Here is a 27,537-nt window from a genome sequence, read left to right as displayed (position 1 = left end):
TATTTTGCACAGTCCTTGATTAAGAAAAATATGTACAATAGTTAAGTTATTAAGAACATGAACTCTGACATTGGGAAGGTATAGCTGCCTCTTACTAGCTGTATGATGACAGGAAAATTATTTAAGCTCTCTGATTTACAGTGAAATGAGGAATGCATTACATGATTTATGGTGTCGTGAAAAGATAAAAGTAAGCTGACCTACCATAGGCACCTCAACCTAAGCCTGTATAAAACCAAACACTTATTCTCTATCACTCCTTCCAATTATCTTCTAGTAGGAAAATGGCACTATTATGCACCTAGTTACAAAGTCATCATCTGGGAGTCATCATGTTTCCCACTCCCTCAACCTCTTTGTCTATGTAATTGCCAGGATGTGTCAATTTTTTCTAAACAGCCCTCCAGTCTATTTCTGTCTAATGCTAACTCTAATAATCTAATCCCTATATAATACTGTAATAATGCATAATATGGCCACTGCCTGCTTCATTATCATGCTATTTGTTTTTTTTTAGGTCCTTGAATACACCATATTGGTTCTCATTTCAGGAACTGCACATTCTATTTCTACTACCTGTTACACTCTTTCCCATATGCTTCACCAAAGAACTTCCTTCTCATCTCTCACATCAAAGGTTATTGACCCTCCCAACATTAAAAGGGTTTTCTTGTGATATAATAATACAGTTTATTTCTCTTTTGTCTTCTCACATTGGGTAGATAAATTATTGGGTAATTTTAATAATTACCCACAATTTTAATAATATATTTAATAATCTAGACAGTGTTTCAAGTGTTTTCCATCCATTAACTCATTGAAAACTACCAGGAAGAGTAGCTCTAAGACATCTAGTTTTATACTGTATATGAAATTTCCCCATTGTCTTGGTTAATGTTAATAAAAATATTGAGGGTCAACTGTTTAGATGTAACAAAAGGATATTACCTTTTCCAAATAATTTCTCACATCGTTCATCGAGATCATGGCAATTTCCATCATAACAGAAAAACTTTCCTTGCTTGCATACATGTCCATTGTGTATAGTTATATCAGGCTGACACTGTGGTGAGCTTCCATTACAAAACTCAGGAATATCACATTCAGGATGAGCTCTGGGCCTACATTCATAATCAGTACCAGCAATCTAACAGAAATTAGAACATAAAAAAATAAAGCATTAAATATAATGATTATATCTACCAATTTTTATTTCAAAATTGTGTTAATTCCATGTATAGTTTGATAATCTACTTATTAATTTATTCATTAATGTTTATTGAGTACCTGTTTTGTGTAATGTATTATGCTAATCCTACTAAAAAATAAATTGAATGTTATCAACGAAAACAGGAGATAAAGCACACGTATAAATGAAAGAACAGGACAAGTATGATGTGATGAGAGCCAAAGTTTTGTTTGCATTTTTGATGAAAGGAAAGAAAGATTATTTTAGCTTGGGAAAATCATTCCTTTTAGGTGAATTGTATAATTTAGTCAATTTCCAAATAAAATATATCTATTCCGCCACAGTTTGTAAGTACTAAATATCTTCAAGTTCTATGATGAGAAACATAAATAAATGATAATAAAGCACAGAGGGGGGAAAAGTGTGATGAAAGAGACAGCTCAACTACAGTAGTCTTTAGAAAGGAAGAAACGTGATTGCAATCTTTCTCCTGAATAATCCTACTTTTAATTAACTTCTGTAAACAGAATTCTGGAAATTCATATAAAGAATATTACATAGGCATCTATCATAGACTTCCTAACTGATGGTGACTTTCAGTTGAAACTAAGATCAAAGAAGTAACAATGTAACCACATGATAGCATTCGAAAAAAAAATATAAAACTGTGTTGGTCAAGGACAGTCAGGAAGTCAGAATTCATGCTAAGGTAAGTCACTAGAGGTATTTTAATATGAAAAATTTGTTAGAAATATATTAGAAGAGCTGAAAAAATAAACGGGACAGTGAGACAAGATTCTCACCATTAAAGTTAAAATGTGATCTTACAGTAAAGTCACCTTAAATAGCAAGTTCATGGTTTAAATTCTGTGTTAACATGTAGCATTTGGAAAGGGTCCTTTCCAGTAAATTTCATTCTTTATATCTTTATGGAAAACTGCTGTATTTTTCAACTACACACCCACAGATACTTACCACTCTTGGTAACAACACTTTTATTCATATATATATATATATATATATATATATACGATAAAGTGAATGAAAATGGTCCCTTTTACTTTAGCTACGGTGTACTAAATGATGCTATAATAGATCTTAATCAAAGCTTTAAGAATAACAGCACCAAGTCAGTGAGAATACTGGCAGGGGAAAGAGGTCCTAACACCAAACAAAAGTTCTCAAAATCAGAAGTCTGATTCTGAAATTACTATCTTTTTCTTTATTTGGAAAGTCATTTATTTTCACTTACAAAGGTAAGTCTGTGATTAAAGTGGTCTAGACATAATTCTTTATATATTTGGAAGACGTTAGAAAGCCTTCAATCTTACCTGACAATTCCTGCAGCATAATCCACTGTGACATTGTGCTCCTTGCTTCAGCACACAAGTGGCAGGATCACAACAGCTGTTAGGTCCACATTGCTATGAAGGAGTGGAATATACAAGTAAAAATATGGACTGCAGAATATAAATTTTTGTAGAAACTATATTTTCTGGGCGTATATGTTGAGATTTGGGGAGGACTCCTCTTCAAACTCTGTTGAAGTTTATAGATTTCAGCGTTTTTAAACAATTAAAATACTAACATAGGAATTTTACCTCAGGTCATATCACAGTAACTTGTACTACACTTACTCTCCTACCCACCTAGAAAGCTGGAAAAATATATGAAACGAGTATCTTCAGAAATTAAATAACAGGACTGTGATCTCTCAGAGAAGACAAACAAATGAGGTGAGCCCTTAGCTACCAGCTTTCCACCTGGAGATGTTTCCCTAAGCAGAACACAATGATCTCATTGACTTGAGAAGGCCGAGATGGAAGTCTGAGGAGTTTGAAGTGGGTGAATTGGTGGAGCAGATTGTTGGTGAAGAGGGAGCCAATAAGGGAGCTCCAGAATTCTGCATAGGGACCATTTTGAGCCTTTGGTTGAACTGTACATACACAACATAGAAAAACTACTGAGAAAAGAAAATGACTGACAGGATAATGAAAACTGGAAAATCCCTAGGCATCTGGGCTAGGAGACATTTGGGTTCTGACCATCCAGAGTGAAGAGTCCTCACTGAACAGCCAGAGCATTCATTAGAGACTCGCGAAGGAGTTGTCTTAAGATAGGGTGAAAAACTAACTCAAGAGATAAAGCTACTTTTAAACTACCTTAAAAGGGCTTAAAAATATGCTTTAAGAAAATGAAGTTGATCAACAAGTCCCATAAATGTGGTCAGAACACAGTCTAAATCCAGACAGTAAATCCAGATGCTCTACAATAAAACAGTCACAATAGATAACATTAAAAAGAATCACACATGCTAACAAGCAAAATAAATGTGATCTACAACCACAAGAAAAATAAGTTAATAGAAAAAACCCAGAAATGATAGCAATGAAAGAATTAACAAACAAGGATCTTAAAGGAGCAATTATAAATATGTTCAAGTAAATATGTTCAAGCATTCAATTAAAACATGAACATAATGAAAAGAGAACTGAAAAACTAAAGAAGAACTAAACAGAAAATACATCTAAAATGGAGAAATTTACTGAATTGGTATAAAGCATAGTAATTTTGGTGAGCTTGAACACACAGCAATAAAAACTATTCGAACAGAAGCAAAGAGAGAGAAGAGCCTCTCCTCCCCGCCCAAAAAACACAGAATCTCCATAAACTGTGTAATGATATCAAGCCATCTAACATATGTGTAACTGGAGTCCCAAAATGTGGGGGGTGGGGGTGGGGTGGGGGGTTCAGAGGCAGGAAAAAATACATAAAAAAATGATTGCTGAAAATTTTCCTCTTTGATATAAGCTGAAACCCTACAGATTCAAGAAACTCATTTCAACATAAGCAAAATGAATATTAAGAGAACCATACCTATCCACAACATAGTCAACTGTTAAAAACCAAAGGAAAACATTTTGAAAGCAGCCAGATTTTTTTAAAAAAGAAATTTATGCACAGGAAAACAAGGGTAAGAATTACCACTTGGCTTATAACAAAAAATAAAGTAAACATGAAGAAAATAGAATGTTCTCTTTAAAGAGACAAAAGAATTACCTGCAAGTATAGAATTCTATGATCAATAAAGCATATCTTTCAAGAATGAAAATGAAATGAAAATATTTTCAGACAATGTGAAACTGAGAAAAGTTATTGCCTATTGACCTGAGTACAAAAATTTAAAAGAAATTTCTGCAGGCTGCGGAAAAATGATCCAAGGTAGAAACTCATATCAACACAAAAGAATGTAGCATGCAGAAATTGACAAATTGTGAATAAACAAACAAGGATTTTTCCACTTTTTAAAAATTCCTTTCAAATAAAATTGTTGTTTAAAGCAAAAATAATACTAATATATTGTGGAGTTCATATATCACATACAGAAGCAAAAAGATGATAATACAATAAATGGGGAAAGAGGGAACGAAAGTATACTTCTGTAAGTATCAACCGTTATAAGTAAATTTGTGTACCACAGTGTGATGGTATACTATTTTCAATTTAAAGATGCATATTATAAACCTGAGAGCAACCATTAAAAAATAAAACAAATGATACAGCTAATCAGATAATCAAAGAGGTAAAACAGAATACCCCAAATAATTAATCCAAAGGAAAGCTGCAAGAGGGGAAAAATAAAGAAAAGGAGGGAAAATAGAAAAGAAAGAAATAAGCAGCAGATATAAAACCAACCAACTTAATTATTACATGAATAAAATGGATTTAACACACAAATTAAAAGGCTGAGACTAGCAGCAGTCTGGATTAAAAGCAAATCGCAAATATATGCTATCTACAAGAAATTCACATTCTATAAATACACCAATAGGCTAACGGTAAAAAGGATGAATAAAGCATTTTGCAAACACTAATCATAAGAAACTGGAGAAGCTATGTCGATGTCAGGTAGGGTAGAATGAGAGGGAGGTAGGTTGAGTTATGCATCCCACAGGAAAAAAAGAAAACATGTTCTTAATCTTAATTCACTCCTGTGGGTATGAACCTGTTATAAATAGGACCCTTTGAGGATGTTATTTTAATCAAGGTGTGGCCCAACTGAAAGAGCTTGGGCCTGAATTCTATTACTGGAGGTTTTATGAAGAGAAAGCTATGTGGAGAAGCAGCTGGAAGTCAATGGAACCCAGATAAGAAAGGAAAGGACATCTCCATGTGAAGAGAAAGCCAAGCAACCCCAAGGATTACCAGGCAGCCAGAATGCTATGGATCCAGGGAGGAAGCAAGCCTTCCAGTAGTCCAAACCATGACACAATAAATTCCCATTGTTAAGCCAACCCATTGTGTGGAATTCATCATAGCAGCTTGGAAACTAAAACATGAGGCAAGAAATATTCAACAGAGGTAAAGAGGGACATTTCACGATAAGTCAATTCATCAAGAAGACCTATAAATTGGTCTACTGAATTAAAACATGAACATAATGAAAAGACAACTAAAAAACTAAAGAAGAACTAAACAGAAAATACATCTAAAATGGAAAAACTTACTGAATTGGTATAAAGCATGGTAACTTTGGTGAGACTGAATGAAATAAAAGTGCTTGCAAAAACTGATGCAAAAGTGAGACTAGGGATGCTCTGTAGATGGATACCTACAGAGCATTTACCATGTGTCTGGCATGTGTTGTAGGCTGACTTTTAAAATGGCTCCAATTCTCTACTCAACTATGTGTTCATGCCTTTTGCAATATCACTTTGAAACTTTCCCCAGCAAGAGATGGAGTCTATTTTCCCACCCTTTGAATTCTGGACTGGCCTTGAGACTTGCTTTAAACAGTTTGCCAGTTCTGAGTTACGCCTCAAGAAGCCTTGCATCCTTCTGATTTCTCTCTTGGACCACTGCCTTCATCATAAGAACAAGCCTAGGTTAGTATGCTAGAGGCTGACAGACCACGTCAAGAAGGGCTAAGGCCATCCTAGACCAGTCAACAGCCAAAGAACCCCAAATATGTGAGTGAGCCTAGCTAAGACCAGAATAACCACCTGGTTGATCCATAGACTCATGAGCAATAATAAATGAATATTGTTTACTTTTTAAAAAGTGACAGACTGAAAAGAGAAATAGAAAAATGGACAATTACAGTTAAAGATTTCAAATTCCCTCTCTCAGTGAGAGAATAAAAAGAAAATCAGAAAGATACAAAATACTCAAATAACACTAACAATCAATTTGTCTTAATTGCCCTCATAAAACACTACATCCCAAAATGTCAGAATTCACATTACTTTCAAGTGTACATGGGACACTCACCAAAATAAACCATATGGTGAGCCACAAAGCAAGGAACATTATATTCCAAAGCATGAATTCTTGCAGAATATGTTTTCAGAATCACAACATAATTAAATTAATATGTAAAAACAAAAAAAAGATAGCTGATAAAGATAAATCCCTAAATATTTGGAAATTAAACCACACTTCTAAATAACACAGGTATTAAGGAATGAATTACACAATAAATTAGAAAATGTTTTATGCTGTATGATAAACCAAAAACAACAAAATGTGTGTGATGCAGCTAAAGTAATGCTAAAGGGAAATTTATAGCTTAAAGGATGTATTTGAAAAATAAGAAAGGCATAAATCATTGGTAAACATTTCACTTGAAAAGTCTAGAAAAATAAAAATAAAACCCAATATAAATGAAAGGAAATAAGTAATGAAGATTAAAAAAACACTGGAAGGGAATGTATAAAATAATGAAATATTAACAAAAGCAAATGCCAACTCTCTGAAAAGATAATTAAATTAATAAACTTCTGGCTAGACTGAACAAGGAAAAAAAGAAAAGAGACAAAAATTACCAATATCAGGAATGAAAAAGGAGACATAACTACAGATCCTGCAGGAAGTAAAAGGAAAATAAGGAAATATAAACAATTTCTGCCAATAAATACAGCAGAAAAATGGGAAAATTCCTTTAAACACCCTATTTTAAATATCATTATAAAATGGCATAAGAAATAGAAAATCTGAATCTGAATTAAAGAAACTGAATTTGTAAATAAAAAGTGTTCCCACAAGGAAAACTCCAGCTGAAATGGCTTCACTAGTAAATTGTACCAAACATCCAAAAATAAATAATACCACTCACAACAAAGCTATTAGAGTTAATAATTGAATTCAGCAAAGTGGCAGGCAGAAGATAACAGGCAAAAATAAGCAGTGTTTCTACAAACTAGCAATGAAAAATATGAAGAGGATATCAAGGTAAAAATTCACATTTACAATAGCAACTAAAAGAATCAAATATCTAGGAATAAATCTAATGAAGGATGTAAGGATGTGTTCACAGAAAACTACAAAACATGTCTAAAAGAAATAAAACAAGACTGAAATAACTGGAAGGACATTCATAGATTGGAAGACTAAAATCATTAAGATGCTAATTCTATCCAAAGTTATTTACTGATTCAATGTAATCCCAATTGAATTCCAACAGCCTTCTTTGCAGAAACAGAAAAACCAGTCATCAAATTCACATGGAAGGGCAAGGGGACCTAATTAGCCAAAACTTTCTCAAAAAGTAATGATGTTGGAGGACTCACACTTCCCAATTTTTTAATTTATTACAAAGTTACTGTGTTTATCAAAACACCATGGCACTTGCACAAAGAAAACACACAGACCAAAGAAGTCAAATAAAGTTCAGAAATAAATCCTCATGTTTATGATTAATTGAATTTTGAAAAGGGTATCAATGCCTATTCAATGGAAAAGAATAGTCTATTCAACAAACGGTGTCGGGAAAACTGGATATCTATATAAAAAAGAGTAATGGTGGACCCCTACCTCACGCTATATACAAAACGCAACTCAAAACGGAACAAAGACCTAAGCAGAAGAACCAGAACTATAAAACTCCATAAAGAAAAGAGAGGAAATCATCTTCAGGACCTGTTTTGAGAATGATTTCTTAGACTTTACACCCAAAGGGCAAGAGACAAAAGAAAATATAGATAAACAGGACATCATCAAAATTAACTACTCCGTGTATCAAAGAATTTTGTTATGACAGTAAAAAAAACATACAGAATGGGAGAAAATATTTGGAAACAACATATCTTATAAAGGCTTATTACCCCAAAATATAAACAAGTCCTACAACTCAACAACAAAAAAAAACAATCAAATTAAAAACTAGTAAAAAGACTGGAGTAGACATTTCTCCAAAGAAGGTAAACAAGTAGCCAATAAGCATGTGAAAAGATGATCATCATCATTAGCCATTAGGGAAATGCAAATCAAAACTATGAGATATCATTTCACACCCACTATATTGGCTACTAGTAAAAAAAATTGGAAATAAGTTTTGGAGAGGATGGGAGATATAAGAACACTCATTCATTGTTGATGGAAATGTAAAATGGTGTAGCAACCCCTGAAGACAGTTTGGTAGTTTCTCAGAAAGTTAAGTATAGAATTACATTATGTCATGGCAATTCCACTTCTAGTTATATACCTGAAAGAATAGAAAGCAGGGACTCAGATATTTGCACACAGATGTTCATAGAGGCATTAAGCAATCCAAGTGTCCACCAAAAGATGAGTGGATGAAAAAATGTGGTATAAGTTTCCATACGTTTCCATACAATAGAATATTACTTAGCCATAAAAAGGAACAAAATTTGGATAAATGTGACAACGGGGTGAACCACAAAGACATCGTGTTGACTGAAGTAAGGCAAACACAAAAGGACAAATAAACAAAGTCATAGAGGAGAAACTAGAATATAGGTTACCAGGGCCTGGGGTGGTGGTAGGGAATAAGTAGTTAATGCTTAATTAGTATAGAGTTTCCGTTTGGGGTAATGGAAAAGTTTGGCAATGGATGGTGTGATGGTAGTACATTATGAATATAATTAACACCACTGAGTTATGTATTTGAATATAGCTAAAAGGGGAAATTTAAGGGCTTATATAAGTTACAAGAATAAAAACTGTAGGACTATTCAACACAAACAGTGAATCCTAATGTAAACTATGGACTATAGTAAATAGTATAATTATAATAATATCATGTCATCAATTGTAACAAATGCACCAAATAATGCAGTGTTGCAGAAAATGGAAAACTGCTAGTGTGCCAGGGGTACATGGGAACTGTGTATTTTCTCATGATTTTTCTGCAAACCAACAAATTTCTAAGGGGGGGAGGAAGGGAGGGAGGGAGGGAGGGAGGGAGGGAGGAAGGAAGGAAGGAAGGCAGACAATCTTAAATACATTCCTTTAGAATTCAGGGAAGGAGGGAGTACTTTCCAACTCATTTCATGAGGCCAGAATTACCCTAATACCAAAGCCAGGAAAAATACTACAAAAAAATAAAAAATAAAAAGCTACAGACCACAATCTCCTTATGAAAATAAACACCATAATCCTGAAAAAAATATTGGCAAATAATATCAAGAAATGTATATATATGATAATAGGGGATGACGTCATCTATATGGTGATGTGATAGCTACTAAAAACTCATCTCCAGAGATTCAACAAAAAAAGGACAATTCTGAACTGTCTGAAACTCTGGTGAGGATATAGACTGGAAAAGGACCCTGCAGATGCCGAAGTGAAGAAAGAGAAGAAATATCAGGCAGGGATCTTCCATCCCAGACCAGCCATCTGGGCTCAGCATGGGAAAGGCACAGAATCAGTAGATGGGAACTCTCCAACCAGGGAAACAGATTTTAAAATCTCTCACAGCAATGAGACACCCTCACTGTTTGAAGACCCAGGGGACAGGGGAGGACATTTCAAGGCCCAGGTCAGTGAGAGACAAAGAGACTGAGAAAATATGGACAGAGACTGCATTTTCAGCCCTTGGTCTGAGAGCCCTTCCCCCATCCTTGAGGGCAGCAGCCAACAGTCATTTCCTTGCCTTGGGGATGACTGAAGTACTGGTTCAGCTGAGGGAGTACTCTGCAAAGGTGTAGCCCCACATCGAGCCAGATTTTGGCCAGCAAAGTAAGGGTATAGGAATCCTGCAGTTTCAGCTCACCTGTGTAGACATAGCCCCATGCTGAGGCAAAGCAGCCTCTGAGGATGATTAAGTTACTGAACATCACCATCTGCTGGACAGTCCAGAATGTGAAAGGGAATACTGACAACTGCCCAGTGAGAGAAACAGAGATCAAAGAAAATCAACAAGAAACCCCACGGCAAAAGAGGGAAAACAACCTCCAGAATAAACTAATCAAGAAAATCAGATGCCTACACAGCAAAAACACCAGGAAACACGAAGATATGGCCCAGTCAAAGGAAAAAACCAACACCTCAACTGAGATTCCAGAGATGAAACAACTAATTCAAGATGTTCAAACACATCTTCTAAATCAAATAAATGAGTTGAAAGAAAATGTGACAAAAGAGATGAAGGATATAAAGAAGACAGTGGGTGACCATAAGGAAGAATTTGTAAGCTTGAAAAAAACAAATGGCAGAACTTATGGGAATGAAAGGCAAAACAGAAGAGATGAAAACACAATGGAGACATACAACAGCAGACTTGGAGAAGCAGAAGAAAGGATTACTGAACTAGAGAACAGGTCATCTGAAATCCTACACAGAAAAGAACACATAGGGAAAAGAATGGAAAAATATGAGCAGGGGCTCAGGGAACTGAATGACAACATGAAGTGCATGAATATATGTGTTATAGGTGTCCCAGAAGAAGAGAAAGGAAAACGGGCAGAAAGAATAACAGAAAATGATCAATGAATTTTTCCCAACTCCCAATTTCATGTCCCAAGACATAAAATTACAGGTCTAAGAAGCACAGTGTACCCCAAACAGAATTGATCCAAATAGACCTACTCCAAGACACCTACTAATCAGATTTTGAAATGTCAAAGACAAAGAGAAAATTCCAAAAGCAGCAAGAGAAAAACAATCCATCACATACAAGGGAAGCTCAGTAAGACTAAATGCAGATTTCTCAGTAGAAACTATGGAGGTGAGACGGCGGTGGTATGATATGTATAAGATACTGAAAGAGAAAAACTGCCAACCAAGAATCCTATATCCAGCAAAACTGTCTTTCAAATATAAGGGAGAGTTTAAAACATTTACAGATAAACAGACACTGAGAGAGTTAATGAATAGGAGACCTCCTCTATAAGAAATACTAAAGGGAGTGCTACAGATAGGAAAAAAAAAAGGAGAGAGAGGTTTGGAGATGAATGTAGAAATGAAAACACAAGGAGACAGAAAGAGGATAAAGATCGGGCCTTTGATGCTGAAGGAGTACAGAATTTTCAACAGGATTGATTGCACAGATCCAGAAATGGATAGCACAATACTGGGTGATCGTAGCATATTTTAAGTAAACTGAACAAAGATAACTGTGAGTATGGTTGAAAGAGGAAGGTTAGGGGCATGGAGGACACCAGAAGGAAAGATAGGAGATAAAGACTGAGATGGTATAACAGTAAAACCTAGAATGGTTGTTCTAGTTTGCTAATGCTATGGAATGCAAAACACCAGAGATGGACTGACTTTTATAAAAAGGGGGTTTATTTGGCTGTACAGTTACAGTCTTAAGGCCATAAAGCATCCAAGGTAACACATCAGTAATCGGGTACCTTCACTGGAGGATAGCCAATGGCGTCCGGAAAACCTCTGTTAGCTGGGAAGGCACGTGGCTGGTGTCTGCTCCAAAGTTCTGGTTTCAAAATGGCTTTCTCCCAGGACATTCCTCTGGCTTTCTCCCAGGACGTTCCTCTCTAGCAAGCTTGCTCTTCTTCAAAAACGCCACTCACAGCTGTACTAAATTCCATCTCCCTGAGTCAGCACGTTTATATGGCTCCACTGATCAAGGCCCACCCTGAATGGGTGGGGCCATGCCTCCATGGGAGTATCCCACCAGAGTCACCACCCACAGCTGGGTGGGGCACATCTCCATGCAAACAACCTAATCCAAACATTCCAACTTAATCCCCACTATTATGTCTGCCCCACAAGATTGCATCAAAGAATATGGCTTTTTCTGGGGGACATAATACATTCAAACCGGCACAATGGTCAATGATTGTGATTAAATGTACAAATATAAGAACATTTTTACATAAGAGAGAACAAATGAATGTCAACTCTGCAAGGTGTTAAAAATGGGGTGGTATTGGGGAAAAACTATAATCCATGCAACCTAGAGTCTATAGTTAACAGTAACGTTGTAATATGCTTCCATTAATTTTAACAAGGGCAACATACCAAAGCTAAATGTCTATAAGAGGGGAACATAAGGGAAGGTTATGGGATTCTTGGAGTTGGTGTTGTTCTCTGACATTTTAATCATATTTTATTTTTTCTTTTGTTGCTTTTTAGCTGTCATTTTTTTTCTCTTTTTTCATCTCTTCCTCTTTCTTTGTGGAAGTAATAGATATGTCCTCATGCAGATATGGATGGTGACTGCATACCTACATGATTATACAGGGAACCACTGACTGTTTACTTAGGATGGAATGTATGGTGTGTGAATAAAACTGTGTAAAAAATAAACAGAGGGATACAAGTGCTGGATAAAAGGTGGAGATAGGGATATAGCTAATCACCACTGATGGCAAAGTAGAATGGTGCAGCCCATCTAGAGGACAGTGTGGTGGTTCCACAGGAAGCTAAGCATGGGGTTACCATATGGTCCTGCAGCCTTGTTATTGGGTATAAACTTGGAAGAACTGAAAAGAGGGACATGAATGACATTTGCATAGTGGCGTTCATGGTGGTAGTATTCACGATTCACAGTGGATGGAGGTGGCCTAAGGGTACATCAACTGATGAATGGAATGGTGAACTGTGGTGTATACATACAATGGAATATTTAGCTGCTACAAGGAATGAAGTTGTGAGATGAATGGACATTGAGGACAGTATGTCAAGTGAAATAAACCAGAAATGAAAACAAAACATAATGCCTCACTATTATGGCTTAGCTATAATGTGCAAACTCTGAGAATTGAATCTGAGAGCATAGGTTATCGGGGGAAGGCTTATTGTAAAGGTTCCTAGATTGTAAGCTCTTACAGCAGTTACATCTATTCCTGAGTTGTAATGGCTATTTCTAAATTCTGAGATGCTGAGCTCTTTGTGTATACCCTGGAACTCTGGGTTTCTGTGTGACACCTGAGACTCAGAGCGATAGTCCAGCAGCTCTGAATGCCAGCATTACCCCATACAGCAAATGTTAGAGTCTGAAAAAGAGATCAGACCTCAATTAGAGATATGAATGAAATGCACCTTGGTTAGGACTAAGGTAAATTAGAATAAAAGGTATAGGATGATATTGATAGTTTTTTAAAACTTCAACTTCTGTGTGAGGCCAAAGGAAGAGATGTTTATTAGGTGCAAAATCTACATTTTTTTGTAACACACTATTTATTTTAACTTGTATGGTCAATTTATTGAAATACCATCATTACATGGAACTTTGAATAGGGAGTGAAATCCAGTTAGTTTGTAAAGGTTAGCGTGAAGCCGCAATTCATCCCAGAGTAATTTGGGCAAAGAATAAAAATGTATTTGCAAAGTCCCTTTGAGGGACTAGGGGAAAATTTGGAAATATTAAACTTCCCCACCTGGAGAATTTCTGATATTCTCACAAGCATCGGGGACTACCAATTTAGAAGGCCGAGCCCTCGATCTTGGGGCTTGACCTTATGAAGTTTGTTACTAAAAAAGAGAGGCTAAGCCTACTTAAAATGGTGCTTAAGAGTCACTCCCAGAGAACCTCTTTCATTGCTCAGATGTGGCCTCTCTCTCTAACCCAACTCTGCGGGTAAACTCACTGTCCTCCCCCTATGTGGGACATGACTCCTTGGGATACAAGTCTCCCTGGCAACATGGGACATGATTTGCAGGGATGAGCTTGGCCCTGGCATCATGGGATTGAGAGAGCCTTCTTGGAGCAAAAGGGGAAGAGAAATGAGGCAAAATAAAATGTCAGTGGCTGACAGATTTCAAATAGAGTTGAGAGGTCATTCTGGAGGTTACTCTTATGCATTATACAGATATCCCTTTTCAGTTTTTAGTGTATTGTATTACCTAGAAGGAAATACCCAAAACTGTTGAATTGCAACCCAGTAGTCTTGATTCTTGAAGATGACTGTATAACTTTATAGCTTACACTGTGTGACTGTGTGATTGTGAGAACTTTGTGGCTCCCACTCCCTTTATACAGTATATGGACAGATGAATAGAAAAATGAGGACCAAAAGTAAATGAATAATAGGGCAGGATGGGGAATATGGGATGTTTTGGGTTTCTTTTTTACTTTAACTTTTATTCTTACTCTTTTTGTATGAGGTAATGAAAATGTTCAAAAACTGATTGTGGTGATGAATGCACAACTATATAATGGTACTGTGAACAACTGATTGTACACCATGGATGATTGTATGGTATGTGAATATATCTCAATTTAAAAGATACGTCCATAAAAAAATAAATATTCATAGCAGCTTTACTCATAATGGCCCAGGACTGGTAACAGCCTTAATGTCCAATAGAAGGCAAATGGATAAACAAGCTGTGAAACATCCATACAATGAAATGCTACTCAGGAATAAAAGGGAATAAACTGTTGTGACATAAAGCCTGGATGAAGTTCAAGAACACTATATTGAAAGAAACAAGCCAGATACAAAAGAAAAGATGCTGTATCATTCCACATATATGTCTTTCTAGATCAGGCAAAACTGACATAGCAACAGCACATCAGTGGTTGCTTGGAAGTAGGGGTGGGAATTACCGCAAAAGGCCCTATGTAAACTTTGGGGATGATGAAAATAATCTGTATCTTCACTGGTTATATCCATTTGTTCAAACTCATCAACCTATATACTTAAGATGAGTGCATTTTATTTTATGTAGATTATACCGCAATAAAATTGATTTACAAAGAAATAGAAAAGAATGAAGAGGGAGGTCAGGTTCTACCAAATGGTAAAACATAATATAAAATCATAACTATTAAAACAGTGAAATATGGGTTCAAGCACATTCAGATTCATGTATATATCAAACCATCGTATAATCATGGAAATTTATTGTATCTTCAGTACTGCTAGAAATACTGAATCATCCAGAAGCATCTTGGCCTGGACTTTTTGTATTCATTGTCTATACTGGGCTTTTCTATCAGGCAAATAATCACAATCTTCCAATGTGCAGATGTGACATAATAGCACAGATTCCCTCACAATACTACTGATTCCACTGTGAAGTAATATGCTATAGAACATATTTGATAGACCACTAACATATTCACCTTCAATAAGAAATTATATAATGTTTGAAGGTTAGACAGGTGTTTTGAGAGATCTTTTGTAGTTAGCCTGGAACCCACAAGTTCATTCTAGACTCCCCCTTTTTGCCATCAGCAATAGCTTTTTACAGTACATCAAAAAAATTTTTAAAACTCTTAAATCTATAAAACCTAGAAAATATATTCGTATGGGAATTTAAACCTGATGCTACTTCCTTTCAATTTTCTTCATGGTACTTAGCCATATGAGATGTATAACATTTATGACAAAATGGTGAGCTAAAACAAGAAATCTGTTCATCAATCTTCCTAGACATTTGACTTACTTCCTCAGTACCACAGTCACAGATTTCAGCTCCCTCCACTTTGCGGTTGCCACAAACAGCAGGTGGCGCTCTTTGCAATTGTGGCTTATTCTTTAGACATTTGGCACCCATATTTGAAATGAAACGTTCAAAGTCACTCAAACTGCAATTACTAAAAGTCTTCGCACCTCTCGATTGCCTGAAATTGAATTGGGATAATGTTGGTGTCAAAATACTTCTGGAAACATAATTCTATATGTTTTTTAACCATATGAATTAATTTCAAAATGTTAAATTTAATAGGTAACAATAAATGCTCATAAGTGTGTAAAGGCCAAAATCATTCTTGAGGAGGTCATGTGATTTCATTCACTAGATTATATGTACTTACACGAACAAAACGTAGAACATTCTAATTTTATTTCATATGTGCATTACAAACTAAATCCACTTAAGAGAAAATTTTGAGCTTTTAGGTGGGATTGTTTGCAAATTCCTGCATAGCAAAATAAAACTAAAATGATGGCATTTCTGCAAATTTCCAGAATATATCAATGACTCTCCAAACTTCTCTTCTGCTTCCTCCCTCTCTCCCATGACCATCATGAAAATAAGAATCAAGTTCTTTGAAAGTTTAAAACTCTTCTATGACAACATATGTTTTTGCAAACTTTACTCATAAGTTGGTATTAAATACTTAATATAATAGATGTTATTAACTTGTGAGTTGCTTGAGGCAGGAATTTCATCACCTTTATTTATGGCATCCCATATTATTGCACAGTGCTTCGCAAAAACAGAATTGTCTGTTAATTCTTCATAATAACGACTTTTATTAAACACACAATACTGTGTTTAGCTCTGACCTCCTCAAAGATCTTAGGAAAACTATAAATTAATCAAGTTTTTATGTAATTTTATCCATATATGATTAAAGATAATTTCAGAGAAGATTTCCATAGGATGAGTCACTCACATTAGTACAAGCCTATAAGGCAAGGAGGAAACTGACATTTATTGATCCCTTATTATGAGTATTTGAGTCATAGTTCTCCAGAGAACAACATCAACAAAAATATATGTATATGTGTAAATGTATATCTATCTATCCATGTGTATCTATTTATGTATATATAATAAATATATTGAATTGGTACGTGTTTTAGTTTCCTTGGCTGCTCAAGCAAATATCATCCAATGGATTGATTTAAACAATGGGAATTTATTAGCTTACAGTTTTGTGGCTGGGAAAAGTGCAAATGAAGGCATCATCTAGTTAAGGTTTGTTCCCTGAAGACTGTGCTGTTCTGGGACTGGCTGCAGGCAATTCTTTTTGCTGGGCTCCTCTGTCACATGGCAATGCACATGGCAGCCTCTCCTGGCCTCTCCTTCTTTTCTGGTTCTGTTGATTTCAGCTTCTGGCTCTTCCCTCTGTGACTTTCTCTATAAATATTTGCATTTCATTCCACTTACAAGGGACTCCAGTAATAGGATTAAGGACCCATTCTGATTGAGTTGGGCCACACCTTAACTGAAGTAACCTTATCAAAAGGTCCTACTTAAGATGGGTTCACACCCACAGGAATGGATTAAGTTTAAGAAAATGTTTTTCCAGGCTACGCAGCCTAAACCAACATAGTACACAATCACACTTCTGGCCATTTCTCTGTCCAAGCAAAATAAACAACCAGGCGCACGGCTCAAAGTTCTGCCCACTGGAGGATTTTCCTTCACCACTGTCCTTCAGGGAGTGCCAGAAACCGGCTGCAGTGCTGCCAGCATTTCTCATAGAACCATCTGTAAATCAAGCCAGCATTTTCTCCTCCTAAGTCAACAGATTGTAGGAAACTCTCCAAGAGGATAGAGGTGTGGGCAAGGAGAGAGAAGGTAATGTGGGGGAGTGGGGGCCATGGGCATTTGGGCCACTTCTTTGTGTAACTTACTTGTGTCTTTAGGGCCTCTCAATCTCATATATTCCAATTCTGTTTGATGATGGAATACTGCTGTACATGCCCAACTTTATAGCTTAGTGAGTCAGGCAACATCCACTTTATGATGGGCAGCTCAAGTCACATCATAACTTGGAGGCCTATGGGTTAAGCATTCAGTCCATACTAAAGTCCAGTAGCAGGTCAAATGCTGTTTCTCAAAAGGGAAGTAGTTATTCACAAAGGTAACCACTGCAGATCTGCATCTGTGCTGTGATGGGTTTGGAGACCCAACAGACACATGGGAGATGGACCTGAGCTAAAACTCCTTGATCACCTAATCATCATAAGCCTCTACTCTGAATAGTGGATCATGGAGACATTTTGGGTCTCCCGGAATTAGTGTCAGTTCAGACCTGGTGTCCAGTAATCCCTGATTTAGTTCTGATTATTTTGTTTTCCCCATTGCACAGTCTGGTAAAAGGCCATAAAGAAAGTCCCTACGGGGGGTGGGGGGGAGGAAGGCTGGAAGAAAGATTAACTATATAAATTAAGCATATAAATTTTTGGCAGTGCAGGGTCATTCCTCAAGATGACCTCTTTATTCAAGGGGTTTGGATCTATAAATTGTCTCATGTCTGAAAATTGATGATGGGTCATGACTGTTTGGGTGATCCAAGTTAAACTTTTGTTCACTTGACAAATAACTCTTACGCTTATGAAGATCAAGTAAGAAATGTGTACACTGCCTATCTATTTCACTTATGGGGCAGCATGATCAACTAGACAATACCAGAGGTCTCTGCAAGTCAAACTATTCTGATTTCTGCTTTGACTCTGCTGTTGTTCATTATGGTAGCCATGCCCACCTTGTCTTTGGCAGTTAGGTGCAGCCACTTGGACCCTGTCACTCCAGAATCCAATTATCCCTGTCACATTTAAGAATCCCAGTTCAGTGGCAATAGTTCCCACTGTATTTTCAAACCTGCAGATAAAGATGATCACAGAGGTCTCCAATGATTCTAGGGCTCCACTCACAAATGTATTGCTCAAGTTGTGAAAAGGGTATCCTCTGGACATGCCTGGGAAAGGTGATAAGGTCTTACATGATAAATCCACTCTAAAACTGCAATCTTCCTAAGACTTTGGATACCTTCCCTCTACGGTACACCAAGGCAGTTCTGGCACTGCAACTTCAAGTAATGTAGGCCACCTTTTGGTCCATGTTTCAGCCAACCAACCAACCAACCAACCAATTAGAGGCCTTTCTAAGCCCTCAAACTACATCCTTGAATCCAAAATCTCTTCTTAATGGGCCCATATCAGTGAATTCAGTCTAATCCAACTTTAATGCTCCTTTGACCACTATCCCACTCCCTTAATATCCATTCTCACCCATATTCCCCATGATTTTGTCTGTATAAACTGGAAAGATCACACAGTTCTTTTGGAATGTAATGAACCTCCTCATGGACCACACTTTATACATACCACTCAGGGCCTGCTGGGACTTCAGTCTAGTTATAGAGCTGGAAGCAAAGAGGAGTGGTGGGAATGGGCCCCCAGAAGAATCTCCCCTCAGAATCCTCTTGCGGTGCATATTATGGTTCATCTGGCAAAGCAAGTTAACTTCCTCAGATGGGGGTAAAAGGGATGCTTCTACTGGCAAAGAAGATACAGTAGAATTTAGGGGCTCAATGTCCCCAGCTTTTCATCAGGATCTGCCCTTACGTCCATATTTCTTTTTGCAAGATTGCATTCCTTCTCAATCAATGCCCTCACTTTAACAGCAGACACTCTGTGAGGTTGGAAATTCAATTTGTGTTATAATATAAGCCATTTTCAGGTTGAGATTCTGGGTTTGGTTTTCAGAAATTTCAACTCTATGGCTACAGGAGACAGGAGTTTCAGTGTACACACAGAAACTTTCATGCCATTTATGCAGTACTTGAGCCGGGAATTTGAGCCCTGAGCCCATCCTTTTCTTTCACTACTCTCTTTAGCATATTTAGGAACAAGCAGCTAACCTCATTATACTTGCTAGTTTAACAAAAACGTTCCAAAGTATCAAATAAACAGTCACCCAGAACCTTGCTTGTCTCTTATAAGTATCTGATTATACGTATCCAGTAGTGATATTTTATATATCTTCATTGCCATGTCATCACATGGACTATCAGTTTCCTCTTCATCATTGGATATGAAGTCTTTAGGGCTTTTAAATCTAATCAGATTGGAAAACCAATTCCCCAAACCCCAGAACCACTTTGGAAAACTCATTCTTAAGATTCTGTTGTTCTAGACCCAAAATGTCTATCATTCAGGGTTCTCCAGAGAAATGGAATCAACAGGATGTATGTATATAGATGTATGTGTATGTATATGTGTATATACAAACACACACACACATACACATATTAAGAGATTTATTTTAAGGAATTGGCTCACACAGTTGTGAGGTATGGCAAGTGTGAGATCTATAGACACGCTGGCAGCCTGGAAATTTTGGTAAGAAAGATGTTGTAATCTTAAGTCCAAAATCTGGAGGGGAAGCCAGCAGGCTTGAAACTCAAAGAGGAGTAGATGGTATGTTCTTGAGGCAGAATTTCTTATTTCTGGAACTCTCAGTTCTTTGCTATTAAGGCCTCCAAGTGACTGAAGGCCACATTATCCAGGGTAATCTCCTTTAATCAACTGATTGTAGATGCTAAACCCACCTATAAAATACCTCCACAAAAACATCTAGGCCACTGTTTGACTAAACAACTGGACATCAAAAGCCAGCCAGGTTGACACAAAAGTAACCATCACAATTAGTCAGATATTTTATATACTTGAATACTTAATCCTCAGCACAAATCAGGGAGCTGATATTGTCATCAATATTTTATAGAAATTGAGCTAAAGTCAGACAGCTCATAAATCGGCAGGATCAGGATTCACACACAGTTATTTATGACTTCAAATTCAAGTACTTTTTATCTTACCACCACGCTATGCCCAAAAATTCATCTCTAAACATTATATAATTCAATAAAATGCTTGCTATTAAATTTTAATATATATTAGCTATAAGCAATAAATTTCTATGATCCTATCATGAAAACAGAAAGGTAAAGAAAAGTTTTAATTATAAAAACTTTATATCTTGGCTCTGGAAACTATTTTATGGTGTCTAAATTCTAGGTATTCATATATATGTGGGTGGGTTAATTTATATGTGGCTATGGTTCTAAATTAACATTTCATCAATGTTTCTCTGGTTCAAGATAACTTTATGAAAAAGGATAACATAGGTCATCTCAACCATATATAATCCTATTTGCTGCTCATAATGGCAATTCTTAACTTAAGAACATGTGTTCCCAAAGTTTATTTGTAATAAATTATCAGGAGCTTTTCATTTGTTTGAGAATTTACACTCTCAATTCTAATGGTTTTTCCCAAATTTGTTGAAACTATAATATAAATAGCCTAAGTCCAGGGCTCAAAGGACAGAGAAATAAAGTGATAACACAAGAATGAAGGGAAAGAAATTAGTGTTCTCTATGATTTTTCTGAAGTTGAAGTTAGTACTGAAAACATTTTGAAAGAAGAAAGGTTTATCTTTACACTGTCTCATTTTCCTTTCTCTCTTCTATATTTCCTCTTTTTCCCCTAAGTGTCGTGTTCTCACTGCTCTTGCATAACCCCACAATGCCATTTTAACAACCTCCTAGATCTTCCTTAGTCCTCAAATACTAAGCAATACCAGCACAATAATAAATAAATTATATTCATCTTGGTTTCTTACATCCTCCCAACCATGTGACTTAGCTATCATGATCCTCATTTTGCAGATGAGAAAACTGAGGCTTCAAAAAATTAACTACCAAAATGCAAAAATCCATGCTGCTATTAATATGTATCATACTTCTTCACTAAAAATTCCATAGCTTAATGATATTGATCTTAGCAAGGAATTTAGAGAAAGCAACATGAATAAAATAATTCAATTTCTGTGAATAACTCATAACTCCATGTTCCTTCCAAATGTATTTGTCTTTTTGTAAAAGGATGCAACCAGGTAGGTGAGGAAACCCTAACCATGAATTTTCTCTAAGTTACTACAAGCAAAGCTGTTGCTTTCTCTATGCCCCTTTCCTACCTCGATTTCCAAACTCACTTGCATGTGCAGACTCTCTAAAAAGTGAGGATTTAAGACATGAGATGCCCATTAAATACATGTATACATATGCAACAAAATGATATATGGGAAAAAGCACTCAAGTACAAAAAGAATGACGTTTGTACCAAATATGTACTAATGTTCTATTGCCACTTGGTGTAAGCTAATTCCAGTATATTTTAGCTGCCCTTTATATAAAGTCCGTGTGAAGTAGAGAAAAGAACAATGCTGGGAGTTAGACAAACTTGTTTATTGGCAGCAATCCTGTGATTTATAAGGCCTTAGGCAAAGTTGTTAAACTATCTAAAACTCAGTTTTCTCATCTACAAAGTGATTTAGAATTATTGTAAGGATTAAATAAATATCATTAAACAAGTGAAGGACCAAATTCAACAGTCTGGCTTGTAGTAGGTGCCCAAGTAAACCATTGGTGCTGTATCTGAAATCAGCTGAAGGTTAGCCACTAATTAACTGTGTATCTGATATACGGTCACTTAGGCTTTCTATAATCCAGTTTTGTTTTTTTTTTAAAGCACATTAAACGTAAATTTCATTTGCCTTAATTACTTAACATGTCCTCTCTGAGAATTTGCATGAAATAAAGTATGAGATACATTGTGGAAATGCAAAGGAGCTATGTATGTGTGGTATTGTTAGAATTTGTATAAATTAACATAATACTTCCTCTACACATATCACAAGAGTTTTGTGAGAAATTGGAGAAACACTAGAAGACATCTGAGAAAATTATAAATCACCATACAAATCTAAATATTCATTAATGCAGATACTAATGCCAGACTGCTAGGATTCAAAACCAACATTTGCAATCACTAGCAGTCTGAGCTGGGGCAATTATGCTTTTTGTAATTCAGTTTGACATGGCAAAAATGGGGATAATAATAAGACCAACCTTTCAGAGATGTTGTGAGAATCAAATGAGTTAATATATATTGTGGTGGTTTGAAGCTGTATGTACTCCCAAAAAACATGTTCTTAGATCTAATCCATTCCTGTGGATGTGAACCCACTGTAAGCAGGGCCTTTTGATGAGGTTACTTAAGTTAAGGTGTGTCCCACCTCAGTCAGGATGGGCCTTAATCCTATTCCTGGAGTCAAAATGAAATTCAGACACAGAGAGAAAAAGCCACAGGAAACAAGAAGCTGAACATCAACAGAACACAGAAAAAGAAGGGAGAGACCAGGAAATGCCACCATATGCCTACTCATGTGGCAAGCTAAGGACCACAAATCACCAGCAGCCAGCCCAAGAATGCCAGTTTTGGCAAAGTAAGCATCACCTTGATTTGGCCTTTTTTCCAAGGCTCAAACCATTAGTGAATAAATTCCCATTTGTTTAACCTGACCCATTTCATGGCATTTGCTTGAACAGCCTAAGAAATGAAAACATTTATAAAGTATTTGGAATGGTTATTAGTCCATAGTAAATACATTGTAAATATTTGTTCTTCTTACTGTCATTATTAGTAGACTCTAAGTGACCTAAACAAAACATTTTGTCATCCATGGCATACTTGAGAATACGTGGACAATTGGACAATAGGCCCAGAATAACAATTCTCATACATTTTGCAGATACAGATAAAGGCTTTATTTTCGCATTTTCTTGTTCTTCGGTTATGAATAGGTCATAACCACTATCATAGACTATTTTCACAAATTAAAAAAAACATGTATGGCACTAAAGACACCTGTTGTAACTCTTCTCTGATATACTACTTTGGGAACATTAGCAAACTTGGAAATCACTATAACCTTAATCCATGATATACTTAAGGGATTTTATAGTTTAGAAAACACTTTCCCCTGTGTGTTTTTTCTTATTATCACCCTGCGAAATAAGAGGATAAGCATAATTATTCCCCTTTTAAAATAAGAAAAGTAAATTTAAGTAGCATAGAGTAATTTGCCTAAAGTCACACAACTGATATATATTTGCTATGGGTCTCCAGCAAGGGCTTCTTTTTCTTTGGATCGTAGTTTTTCCACATTTGTTTCCTATAATCAAAACCAAAACTGCTTTATAAAAAGAGATCATTTGTTTTAGACTGCTTACATACTTTTAAAGATCTTTACTAAAGTATTTAGTAAAATGCTCAGCCTAACAACAATTACTTTCCTAATATAACTTGCAGACTGGATTTGTAGGTGGGCTAAATTACATGTGGCTGTCTTTAAGGGTATAACTCCATCCATACTAAATGCTTACAGGTAAAATATACATGTTTACACTTTGCAGGAAACTTAGTATATTAGCTATAGCTAACATGGTATAAGTAAAGACTAAATTTTTAAATTTCAAATATTTTTAATAAAATGAACATCATAACAAATCTAATTTAAAAAAAAACTTACATAGCTTCTGTATTCATTATACAGATGGCTCCTGAACAATTACATTTCTTTGGGTCATCATATGATATTCCCAGACTGAGTCCCAGCAACTGGGTGACAATAACTGAAAATGCTTCCAAAGTTATCTCATTGGGATACTACATTAACAACAAAGAAAATCCAAAGGAAAGACAATTCAATGAAGGGAGGTAAAAATAATATAATTCTAGTTCTGGACATTTCTATTCTTTTATCATATACTTAAAAGTAGGGAGATATGGTTCTTGGATAGGTCAGAAGCTATCCTTACAATGTTTTAGCTGAGCTTTAAGCTCATTGAGTCTATTCCAAGCTTTGTCATGATTTAACAATGAATATCTAATGTAATTCTTAGGTATTATGGTAGATTGAATTAAGTTTCCCCTCAAAAGACATTTTCTTAATCTTAATCTGTGTTCCCATGAGTGGGAACCCATTTGTAAACAGGACCATTTGAAGATTTTATTATTAGTTAAGGTGTGCCTAATAGAATCAGAGTTGGTCTTAATCTGTATTACCGCAGGCCTTATAAAGAAAAGGCTAGAGGGAGGAGCCAGAAGCCAGAAGTCAGCAGAAACCAGAAGAGCCCCAAGGAAAAGAGCTTCCCATGTGACAGGAGGCAGAGATGCAAGGAACCCCAAGGACTGAGGCAAGCCAACACCAGAATTCTTCCGATTTCAGGGAGAAAGCATTTCCTTGCTGTGGAGGCTTGAAGCTATGCATCCCAGAAAAACATGTTCTTAAACCTAATCCATTCCCAGTGTGAACCCATTGTAAATTGAAGCTTTAGATGTGGTTACTTCAGTTAAACTGTGGCCCACCTCTTAATCCTATTACTGGAGTCCTTTATAAGCAGAATGCAAATCAGACAGAGAAGGAGAAAGCCATGGGAAACAGGAAGCTGGAGGTCAAAAGAAACCAGAAGAGAAGGGAGAGGCCAGGAACGGCCGCCATGTGCGAACTGCCACAAGACAGAAGAGCCCAGAACCAAGACTCACTGGCAGCCGGCCCCAGAAAGCCACAGTTATCAGGAAGAAAGCATCACCTTGATGAGACCCTTATTTGGACTTGATTTGGGGTTCTTTTGGCCTAAAAACTATGAGCCATTAAATTTCCATTGTTTAAGCCAACCCCTTGCATGGCATTTGCTTGAGTAGCCGAGGAAAACTAAAGATTTGCTGATGCCTTAATTTTGGACTTCTAGCCTCTGAAACCATGAGACACTAAATTCCTCTTGTTAAGTCAACCAATGTGTGGTATTTGTCACAGCAGCCTGGCAAGCTAAGACAGTTTTTAGTACCAGAAGAGGGGTGCTGCTAATACTGGAAAATGTTAAAGCACCCTTAGAACTGGATAATGTGTAGGGGCTGTAAGAATTCTGAGGTGGTTGGTGGACTGCTTTGAAGACTATTAGTAGAGGTACGGATATCGACAGTGCTTCTGGGGAAGCCTTAGAAGGAAATGATGGATGAAACTCAAGGAAGGGTAATCCTTGTTATAAAGTGGCAGAGAATACAGCAGAATTGTATTCTGATGTTAGATAGAAGGGAGAAGTTTTAAGGGATGAACTCGTATATTAAGCAGAGGAGATTTCCAAGCAAAATGCAGAAGATGCAGCCTGGTTTATCCCTGATTCTTCAAGCACAAAGGAACAGCAATTAATGATTTGGAAAATTCTCAGCTTAACCACATGGCATGCTCTGAGACAAGGACCAGGAGCACCTCTACCAGGACTCTCCCTGAGCTGCTGGGAGGTGAACTCCTGGAGAACTGGGCTCCATGTGAGGGTTTAGCCGAATCACCCTCTGCAAGGGAGATTATGTATATGACTTATAGATCCAGTCAAGTCATTTCAGAGGAAGTCAGGATTGGAAATGTATTTCTCTAGGAAGAACCTGTTTTGTCCTATGATTTGAATACCCTTGAGCTACACGAGAATTTTGTATGAGCAGAAGCACTGACAACCTGAACTGAAAAGGACAGAGACGGGATCACTAGAAGAAAAATGACTTTAAGGACAGAACCATGCAAGTAGAGGTCTGGAATGAAGACATCACCTGAGGCTAAGAGAGGGTCTTTCACCCTGGTGCTTGGAGGGGGTGGGCCACAAGCTCCAATGGGAAGAGGGTGGCAGCCATCCAATGCTGAGAGAAAGAGCTTAAAGGCAGAGAGAAAGAGCTAAAGGATCTGAGGAAAACAATGAATGAACAATATGGGACTATCTCTGATATTCTGAAAAGGAACCAAACAGAAATAATGATATTGAACACTACAATAACTGAAACAGAAAATTCCTTAGAGAGTTTCAATAGCAGATTGGAAACGGCAGAAGAAAGAATCAGTGATCTTGAACACAAGACAATTGAAATGACCCAAGCTGATAAACATAAAGAAAAATAATAAAAGAGAGTAAATATAGTCTAAGAGGACTGTGGAATGCCATCAAGCAGAACAATATATGTATGGGAGTTCCAAAAGGAGAAGAAAGAAAGAAAGGAGAAGGAGTATTAAAAAAAAAATGGCAGAAATCTCCCTCAATTTAATTAAAGACATAAATATGAAAATTCAAGAATTGCAACAAACCCCAAACAGAATAAAATCAAAGAGAACCACAGCCAGGCACATACTAATCAAACTGTTCAATTCAAAGGACAAGGGGAGAGTTCTGAGAGCTGCAAAAGAAAAGCCAAGAGTTATGTACAAGGGAATCCTAATACAATTAGGTTGATATCTCATCAGAACCATGGAGGTAAGTAAGTAGTAGGGCAAAATACTTAAAATGTTGAGAAAAAACAATTACCAACCAACAATTTTATATATGGCAAGACTCTCTTTCAAAAATGAGAGAGATTTAGACATTTCCAGATTAAAAAAAAGCAGAGGGAGTTCATCACCACTAGGTCTGCCCTACCAGCAACACTAAATGAAGTTCTTCAGATGGAAAGGAATGACACTAGACAGTAGATCAAAGTGGAATAAAGAAATAAAGATCTCCAATAAAGGCTACCATATGAGTAACTATACATGCCAGTACTATCATATTTTTTTGTTATTCAACAACAATCCTTACTTTTTAAGTTGATAAAATGCAAAGTAAACAAAGTAATGATAAATCTATGCCTTTGGATATACAATGTACAGAGACATAATATGTAAAATGTACAACAAAAGGTGGAGAAGTAGTGGTATAGGAACAGTGTATGTATTTGTTATTAAATCTGGTAGCAAAGCAAATATGATTGTTATAGATTAGGATGTGAAATTTTAACCCCATGGCA

General features: G+C 36.4%; 1 protein-coding gene across 1 annotated transcript in view; it reads right to left on the bottom strand.

Annotated features, from left to right (window-relative positions):
* LOC119516419 (disintegrin and metalloproteinase domain-containing protein 32-like) overlaps positions 1 to 27,537 on the bottom strand; it is a 255,054-nt gene that overhangs the window by 101,388 nt on the left and 126,129 nt on the right. The window contains exons 10-13 of the mRNA XM_037812770.1: positions 24,242 to 24,378; positions 15,791 to 15,968; positions 2,521 to 2,613; positions 949 to 1,147 (exon numbers count right to left, since the gene is read on the bottom strand). Coding sequence (XP_037668698.1) covers positions 949 to 1,147; positions 2,521 to 2,613; positions 15,791 to 15,968; positions 24,242 to 24,378 — 607 coding nt within the window. The remainder of the gene's footprint in view (positions 1 to 948; positions 1,148 to 2,520; positions 2,614 to 15,790; positions 15,969 to 24,241; positions 24,379 to 27,537) is intronic.

This window comes from Choloepus didactylus, chromosome 20, assembly GCF_015220235.1.
Source record: "Choloepus didactylus isolate mChoDid1 chromosome 20, mChoDid1.pri, whole genome shotgun sequence".
NCBI classification, from domain to species: Eukaryota; Metazoa; Chordata; class Mammalia; order Pilosa; family Megalonychidae; genus Choloepus; species Choloepus didactylus.
This window is presented reverse-complemented; position numbering and strand designations above follow the sequence as displayed.